Here is a 9,341-nt window from a genome sequence, read left to right on the forward strand (position 1 = left end):
TGATATGTGCAAACACATAGAGCGTGCGTTGCGAAGCACTTTGCTGTCCTAGGGTCTCACAGCTTCCTGTAAGAAACAGGATGATGTACAAAGCAACGCAGTACCAGTACTGATTTTGTGATTTTTGTACTTCTCGGTGATTTTTGGTATATGCTGTTACCTGATAAACTTCTTATAAAAGAGGGTGCGATATCATGGGGCACAAGGATCACTGGAACATGGATCCTAGTTCTTCGTAACACTGCAGAATCCCCCCCTGGCAAAGTGTGGTTTCTAGGATTCAAGTTATTGCATACCAAAATAAACTTCGGTGCAGATTTTTTTTTAGCACAGATTGTTTTTATTTGCTAAGCACAAGCATAAATTTCTCACTCTTATGGAACATTAACAGGGGAAAGGAGGGGGGGGGGTTTCTCATGGGGGAATTTTCCTTCTGTATGTATGACTACTGCAATTTTAAAATTTATGGGGAAAGCAACAGAAAAATAGACCAACTCCAGGAAATCACATTGGCTACTTTAGAAGAGCTTTTTAAGTGGCCACATAATTTTATAAATTACAGTCAGAAACTGCTTTGACCTGAATGTGATTATCAATATTTTAGTTAGCATCAGAAATGTTTCTTTTTGAAATATATTTCTCTTTCCATTCCTCCCTTAAGGATAGAAATATACAAAACTTCTGCTGTATTGTATGGATTTTGGTGTTGATAGAAAAACAAAATAATACGTTTTTGAATATGGTTAGAAATTAATACAATATTATTCCCGGCAAGCGCAACCTAACTTTGCAGACTTGTCTCATGGGGTACATAAAAGAGCAATGTAGGGTTATATTTTATAGAAAGCTCCCATGGCATTCTGAGTTCAAGATGTAGCAATTAGCTTAGCAGATGAGAAAGGAGATAGCGAGGTAATGAGCTGCATCTAATTTGTCCATGTGGAAGTGTCTAACAACAAACATCTCTGAAGAAGTGAACAATTCTCTGCAACAATTGCATCATCTTTTCAGGTGGGAGACGTCATTGCATAAATGGCAGTAAGTCGCAGTCTGGCGTTGTAATTACTTCCAGCTTGCGAAGGGGCCCGAGGTCAGGGGAGAGTGACCATCTGCGGGATGATGATTCTCCTCCTGTACTGCTCAAGTCAGTGGGCATTTTTCTGATGCTGTAGTGAGCCCAGATTTTCTCCTACATTTTTTTATGAATGAAGTTCACAGAGGCTCACGACCTCCCCTCCCTGACCTCCAGTGTAAAGGAAAGTGAATTCGGATGTTCACTACCACGCCGTGGGTTAGTCAAGGTAGTTCACCTATGGTTGCTCCAATTCGTCATCTAGATTATGGAAAATCATGAAATGTTCTTGGGGTGTGATTTTTAGGAGATGCCACGGGATAGCCTGTTGCAGTTTGGGTAGGCATAGCTGCCTTATGCTGCTAGGTGAGACTGATGGTTGAAAAACCCCCATTCCAGTGATTGCAATTATACATGTCTTTTGATTTGGACAATAAATATAGCTTTTTAAATTAAACCAAAGTCTCATACTGCAATGCACAAATTTTACAAATACCTGAACCGGGAAAGGAGATGTATTTTATTATTGCTACTGGTTGCTTACTGTAGCAGTAATTTTTGCTTTATGAACTTGGAAAGGTACATAAGCATCTCCTTGCTTCATAGCTTTCTTGTTTTTGCTGAAGAACAAAAGTACCAAAACAGGATTCCAAAATACTACTAACGCTATTCAGCCCCCTTCTCAGAAAAGCAACTATTGAGATAATTCTGATTCCTCAATTCTGGTACTTTTGGTACTTAAATAATCCTTCTAGATTACTGGTGTTTTTCTTCTAAAACTTCTGTGGATTTTTGTGCCACTGTCTTATTTCTGTCTAAATTTGCACTCTTAGTTTGAGAACAGAATGCAGTGCAAGTTAGGTGCTTATTTTGTAGTTACGTTGTAAAAGAAGAGGCAGGTTTTCGATATTTTTCAAGTTTCAAACTGCCAGCTGTTTAGTGTCTTTTTTTTAAAGTCTCACCCTACTACCAGGGCTTTAGCATCAGTTAACGTACTTGGTGTGACCTATTGACAACATGTGCCACCGAAGTTTTGCCCAGTAGTCAGAGGTTATCTGAAAAGTGGGCTAACAGGTTAGTTATATTCCTGACTTTTGAAGTGAGTTTTAACAAGTAAGTTTAATAAATGTACAATTATACTGGCTTGCCAAAGTATCTTTGGAATAGAGTGCTTATGTACATAAGAAGATATTAAGGAATATAATAAAAAGTATAGACTTCAGAAATTCTCTGTGGAAAGGACAACTAATGGACAAGGAAGGAGACTGTGCTGACGGCTTTTTTTTAGTTCAGTGATCTTAAGGGCAGAACAAACTTTAAGTACGGAAGGGGGGGAAAAAAAAAAGCCCAAATCCAAATGAGTTGACAGATGTCCTTGGTGATTAAATTTCAGCACATGCAGACTGGACTGCCTGCAGAACGCAGCCCAGCTGTAGACAGAGAAGTTAACAGCTATGTTTTTAGCTCGATTCCTTTTAGTAGTAAAACGGTGACTTAGATGAAATACTCTATCAATAAAGATGGTGAGATATATATATAGGAAGCTATACCAGTTATGTAGTAAGCTTGTGTAGAAACACTGACTATAGCTCTTTGCATGAGACATGGCTAATTTATAAGATGAAGCATTTTTTAGAGTTGCTACCGGAGAAGCCATAATAATTACCTATTTGTATTAATGTTGATTTGAAGTTTAAAAAAAAAAAAAGTACTTGTGAACTTTTATATCTTTCTGTTAAGTTCTTATTCAACAGTGAGGAGCGGTTTACAACTTCTAGACTGCTCAGCCATTAGTGCTGTTCACGGGGACATGTATTAGCCAGGTAGAGCATTGTCTCCTAAAGGTACAATAAATGAGCAGCTTTGCTTTTGTACGCTGTGGAATAAGTACTTCTTGCCTGGATTTCTGCCTGATAATGTTGCACATGAGGACCCTTAGTTGTACAGCGTTTCAGAAACCATAACACATTTTAGATTCCTTTCCAGGCTGCCATTTAAAAGAAAATAATCGTAATATAGTCTATCAAGGCTTAGATTCCCATATTTTAGTTTCTTGTGACTTTCTTCCAATGGCTACCATGATTTTCTCCCTTTTAATCTCCCCCATATCTCACTTTCTATAGAAAATTTGCCTGTGTGCCCCCATTATGTGCTTTATGAGTGCTTTGAAAAAGTGTTAACAGACAGCACATTTCCAGTAGAGACAAAAATACAAATGCCAAGGTGTCACAGGAAATCCTGCATACCCCTCTGCTCACTCATAGTAGGATAAATTCAAAGTGATGGAGAAAAATAGCTGCTAGGATTGACTGGAAGAAAGGGAGAACCAGGCAATGCCGATTGTAGGAGCTGTGCATTCTGGAACAATGTTGGTAGTTTTGTTGGGGGTTTTTTGTGGGTGTCCCCCCCCCAATACTTTTGCTCTTTCTAAATTGCTTCCATCCCACCCAAATTTCTGTTTCCTAGTCAGTGTTCTGTCTGTCTCTTCTGTATTCCCAGCAGTATCTTGCTGGAGTGCCCGCTGCTTGTAAGCTCCTTTGTGAGGATTTTCTGAACTCTGTCCAGAATAGAAATAGAGTTTTTGAAATAGAGGCAACATCTCTCTTCCTTCCATTTTGCTCACACATTTTCTTCCACCCCTCCAGTCATCGTTGTAGCTTTGGGATCTCCCGAAGTAAGTTTCTTTGTTAACATGCCCCTGCGATGCAATGCTGTTTCATCATCTGTCACCCTTAGCTCTCTAATTGACTTCCCCCTTTCCCTCTGCTTATTTCTGCTGGGCTGTGTCTTCAGGATCTGTCCTTTTCCCTCTGTGTGCAATTGTGCTTCTCTGCTTCAGACATGTTTTACTTCAACTTCTTGCTTAGCTGTTGCCTTTATCTTTTAAGCAAGGTTACATGATAAATTCTGAGAGTGACTATTTTAAGCAAATCAAGGTTTAACATATTTGCCATTTTTGGGGATGTTCTAATAAAAATGTGCAAAACAATCCCTTCTCCTCTGCATGCATTCCTCCATCTTGAAAACTGATACAGCACGCAGGTGAAAGTGAAAAGTGTTAAGAGTGCTGCTAATTGCCACCTAAGGTGGAGGGCCTGCCTTCCTGCTGTGCACTGCAGGGAGCTCCTTTACCTGTCCTCTCAGAGGTGTGCTCATGTTCCCTTCCCTAAAACCACCTTCCCTCTAAGCAGTTAACCTCGTGCTCTACAGGTGCTCCAGCACTGCCACCTTGGTTTCTTAACAGTGGAGACTTCGAAGTGGTCCTGCCACAGGCATTTGGGAGAAATCCATATGGTGACACCAAGTCACCTCAACATTTAAAGCAGTGCCATGGACTGTAACTGTGTTCTTGGTACCTGTAGCAAATCCGTATTCAGATACTTCCCTCTCAGTGTGCATGAACTTAAAATATTTCTTCCACTTGAAGTGTATCCTTAATCTCAATGATCTCCTAGGTTGTGAAAATATCATACTCTAAAAGGGGAGAAACTTTAAAAATTCCGTTCACTTCACATGTTTGTCTGATCTCTGTTCATAGGGCATCTGAGCACCTGCCTGTCAGCACAAGGGCTTTGGGGTGGAGTTTTTGTTATTAATATGACTTTAAAAGAGAGACCTTTCTAATGTAGTCTAGAGGGGAAGGAGCAATTACCAGCAGTGACTTACGCAGTGACTTACGCAGTAATCTGTCATCTTTAGCACTTGTGAATAACCTCATCCATGTTTTACAAATGCAGTGTTATTTTGGTTTTTAATCTCTCTCCCTTTTGCATTCTGGTCACAAGATACTTCAGCAAATATAACTTTTTTGGAGCTTAGATTTAAATGACAGATTGAAATGGATTTTTCTGACAAGCTAATCCTGTGCTTTCTGAGGGTGTCAAAATACTTCATAAATTTTTATTGGAATTTAATTTTTGACAAGTTAACTCTTACCTAAAATGTAATGATAGCTAGGAAAACTTGGAATAAGTAAATGGAAGCGTTTGTTCCTTTAAAATAAAAAAGGAAAATGAAGGATATACCACTTAAGTCTTGTGTAAATTAATAATCTTTCCCGTAAATTTCAGCCCCTAATGAGGTGTCTGTCAATGAAGAACAGAGCGAACTTTAAGTGAAAAATCCATGTTGTTCCTGTTGAGGGACAATTGGAAACGTGATGAAGGCAGATGGCAGGCTATTTGGTTACACCTGTAATCTGCAAAAGCTTGAACAAAAATTAGGTGAAGAATATTTTTGTAATTGACCCTTCAGTGAACTTGCATAAATTTTTTTCACTTACTCAGTGGATGTTTATGACCTTATTATTTGGATTACTAGATCAACCTATACTGAAATATTATGCCATTTGTAGGGTTAATGCATTTGAGAAGGACATGCATGTGATTGCCCCCTTCTCTCCCCTCCTCCCCGTTTTTAACACTACAGAGCATCATTTTGAATTGAAATAGTCCATAATGGTCCTTTTTTTCACTTTTCTTTAACAACATGAACACTAAATTATAGCTGTGCAATTATGTAAACAATGGAAATGCTTCCAGAATGAATACTTCCTTTTAAATTTTCATTTTGTGTAATTGCTGAAAGGTTTGGAGCCATAATAAACCAAAATTATTTTACACATTTATCGTTCTAAAGGTCAATTATGAAAGAAGTAAAGAAACAACACTGTACAGAATGAGTAAACCAATTTCTGTTGCCATCACCATATGTTTTTCATATTGCTTGTGTTTTTCCAGTTACTGTGTACATAGCATTCAATTAAAGTGATTCATTTACTAGGCTGTAAGCTGCTGAACAGAGTTTACATTTATAGAACAGTGCTTTGAAGGGAAGGAAACAACTTGCCTCTGTTTGAATTACCTGATTTTTGCAATATCACTGATAGGACATATGTTCTCACTTGGTCGCTTTCTCATAAGCCTGAATCTTCTGATAAGCTCGCAATGCTACTGAATTACTGCGGGAAATCATGCTTTTATTGTTAGCTGGGTTGTGCATGGAAGTGTGCTAATTGGGAAATGGCAGAAAAACTGTCAAATTTTACCTGAGAGCACCTTCCTGGGGTGTGGTTTCTCTCCTGTCCATTCTGTTTGGTGTAAGTTCAAGTAGAACAACAGTGTTATAGTCAGGGCATATTCTGCCTGGTATTAATTTAAATGAAGTCACTCAAGCTATCACAAATTTATACTGAAATGCCTGAGATGAAAAATGGCGGTGGAAACAATAGAAAGCTAGGCTGAACACTTCTTTTGTCTGGGCTTTCATGCACTTGTACATTGTTAACTTTTAAGAGTTATGTGTGTGTTGTATCACCGCAGCATACGATCTGTGCTGTGAATTCATCAGTTTGAAGCTACATAACAAAAAAGAGAAATTGAGGATTGTTTCATTAGCTTTTCAAAATAAATTTTTCAAAGGTTTCTTACTATGAAAAATAACTTGTTTTTTTTAGTAGTAATACATCTCATAAACAGCAAGTAGATCCATGCAACCACATTCTTGCAGCTTTTTTGGAATGTGTGTGTTGTCACAGCATTTGTTAAAGTTGTATTAGTTATACTGTGCTGTAAACTCACGGGTATTAAAGTAACGGTTTTGCAATTTCTATTTTGTCCTTGTTTTCTAAGTGTTCTATACAATGACCGTAGTTAAGAGTCGATGAAGCTGGATGATCATTACAGTGGTATTTAACAGATGGGATTGATGGAGCGAGGACAGGAGTTAACGCAGTTGTTTGTAGCAGGTCTTTGTACTTCCTATGTTCTGTTACCTTTCAGGCCAGGTTAGCACCGGCTCTTTTATTGTGGCATATGTCAACAGAAGTGTACTCCCATCTGCTGCTCTATAGTTTGATGCCCAATTATTCAGAGACCAAACACATCACAGTACCTGGCTCTGTTCGTAATTACAGGTGTGTTGTGTTGTGAGGAGCCCGGTGCATTAATCAGACCCTTAATTATAAAAAGGTGGGTCTTTTGTTCTGCTCGGAGTGTGAGTTTACCACCCATTTTATGAGCTGCTGCATCCATCTGCTCTCTCTTTTTGAATGTTTGCGTTGACTGATATTGACTTCAAAATGTATCAAAGGAAGTGATTAAAACTAGTTTAAACATTAACTCGAGTGGCATTTTAGCTTATTCAGGAAAGTGAAAGCATTATCTGCTACTATGTTAAAAACTAATGTTATTGATTTAAAATATATAACACAGTTACTTCATAGGATGTTACTGCTGTAAATACTTAGCAGAACACTAAATAGGTGCTATCCCGATGTTTAGCAGTGCTTTGAGAAAATACTAGTGTAGTTAAAGCATATCTTCACACAGAGAAAAATGAGTTTGACTTTTTTAGTTTCTGATGTAGAAATTGAGCATATGGACACATTCTGGGACTAAATTTAAGTTCAAGCCCTCTTTAACGCATCATAAAACCGGTAAAGATGGACATTGAAATGGTTTTCCTTTGCAACTTTTCTTTGAAATTCTATTGAGATGAAAAATAATTTTCTACTTAATATAGAAATAGCTTTATCTAATTCTTGAGCAAATATGTGTTGCAGGTAAGGATTATATAGATTTTGTGCGTAATTTTAAACCTGCTGAAACCTTGTAGGAAGGAAATCTTAACTCAAATACAGGAACTTTGCTCTGATTTGGAGAGACTGTGAAGAATTGAAACATGGAAGGATTAAAGTTGAAACGCTTATCTTGAATGTGTTCTGTGTTACAGGGTAATGATGAAAGCAAAGCTGTGGTTGGTGATCTATTCTTACACATACAGTGCTACCTCTTAAAAACAAAAAACCCCTCTGTTCCTTCAAAAGTTCAGCAAAACTCTTTTTTCCCCAAGGCTTATCTATATTTGCTATCTTAATTATTTAGAAGAATAGTGACTTAGAAATAATCTAGTTAACATAGATTTATCTGTGTTACCGTGCTGTGTATGATCACTTCTTGCATTTGACATTGCTGTATTTCTCAACTAGTCCAGAATAGCTAAAAAAATCCCATATGTGCTGAAGCAGCCTAACAGTAGTAAGCCACCTGCTGTTAGTTACTGCCTTGAGCTCCTTCAGGGCAAAGGCGGCAGTCATTTGTGTCATCTCACGTTTTTATGGCTACAGAATTTTGAGTGATGTGATTTTAGGAAATACCTCATTTGGAGTGGTGTAATGCTTCATCTTAAATTGTTTAACGGTTTGAATGTTTTGAATCCAAAGTCTTGTTTAACAGGAGAACAGTTCTTTTGTGCTTAGACACAAAGAGACATGGGTGTTTGGGTTTTTTTAACAGGAATTTAAGAGTACAAATATTACCAAAATACAAAATGCACTTTTCCTACTACGTGCATCTGCAGCAGAAAGTAGTGGTTGTTACATGGTGTTCAGTTATACATAGAGCTGTGTGGCACTCTGAATTATCACCTTGATTAGTGTGGAACTGGTGAATTGCAAAGTTAAATCTTGTCAAACTCTCCCTTTTGCTTTTGGGCTTTTTTTTTTTTTCCCCACCCTTATTTCTTCTCAAACAGGTAACTTCTCTTTTAGGATATCTTAAATACTGTCATAAAGCACTGCCCACCTTGGTTTTTCTTCCTGGGCTTACCTGGCTTTACGATGCTGATAGGAGACTTCATCACTGCAGCGGCCAGGGTTCTGAGCACAGACACGCTGGAGGTGAGTATGGCAATGCCCGGTGCCCCGTCCCCCGAGAGCACGCGCTTGCTAACGAGGTTCGGATGTCTCCACTCTAACAGGTGTTGACTCATTAGTGCAATGTGAAACGGGGCTCTTGGGGCAGATACCATGGCAGCTGATGTGTGAAATTGTGGGATAAGGTGACATACTAGTATTGCAAAGGTGTTTCATCAAAAGGCCAAAGTGTGAGAAATCATATCCTTGCTAATATTGCAGCACGCCTGCGCGCTAAAAGCAGGACTTGGATTTCAGAATCTCATTAGCTTTTTTCAGCGAGCAAATATTGCAAATATGGAACTCTTTTGGTAATACAGAATTTCTTACTAAATATCAACACTAACAGAAATGTGACTCTAAATGATTAAATTAGTGAAGGATAAGTAAAATAGCAAATCAATGACGGGATGCTAAAATAAGGGTAGAGGTCTGGCAATCCTGGGAAAAACAGGAAAGCTTTGTTGTACGTGAAACACCAGTTCAGGGGAGACCTTTCTGTCCGTTTTGGCCAAGTGCTTTTACCGCTGCTCTTGACATTTGTGTGGCTGAGCGGGTGGCCCTGCACAGGGACAC

General features: G+C 38.5%; 1 protein-coding gene across 1 annotated transcript in view; it reads left to right on the forward strand.

Annotated features, from left to right (window-relative positions):
* The window catches only part of RALGAPA2 (Ral GTPase activating protein, alpha subunit 2 (catalytic)), a 194,040-nt gene that overhangs the window by 111,534 nt on the left and 73,165 nt on the right, over positions 1–9,341 (forward strand). Inside the window, 1 exon segment of the mRNA XM_009330132.1 lies at positions 8,622–8,750. Coding sequence (XP_009328407.1) covers positions 8,622–8,750 — 129 coding nt within the window.

Source organism: Pygoscelis adeliae, unplaced genomic scaffold (genome assembly GCF_000699105.1).
Source record: "Pygoscelis adeliae isolate BGI_AS28 unplaced genomic scaffold, ASM69910v1 Scaffold188, whole genome shotgun sequence".
NCBI lineage: Eukaryota > Metazoa > Chordata > Aves > Sphenisciformes > Spheniscidae > Pygoscelis > Pygoscelis adeliae.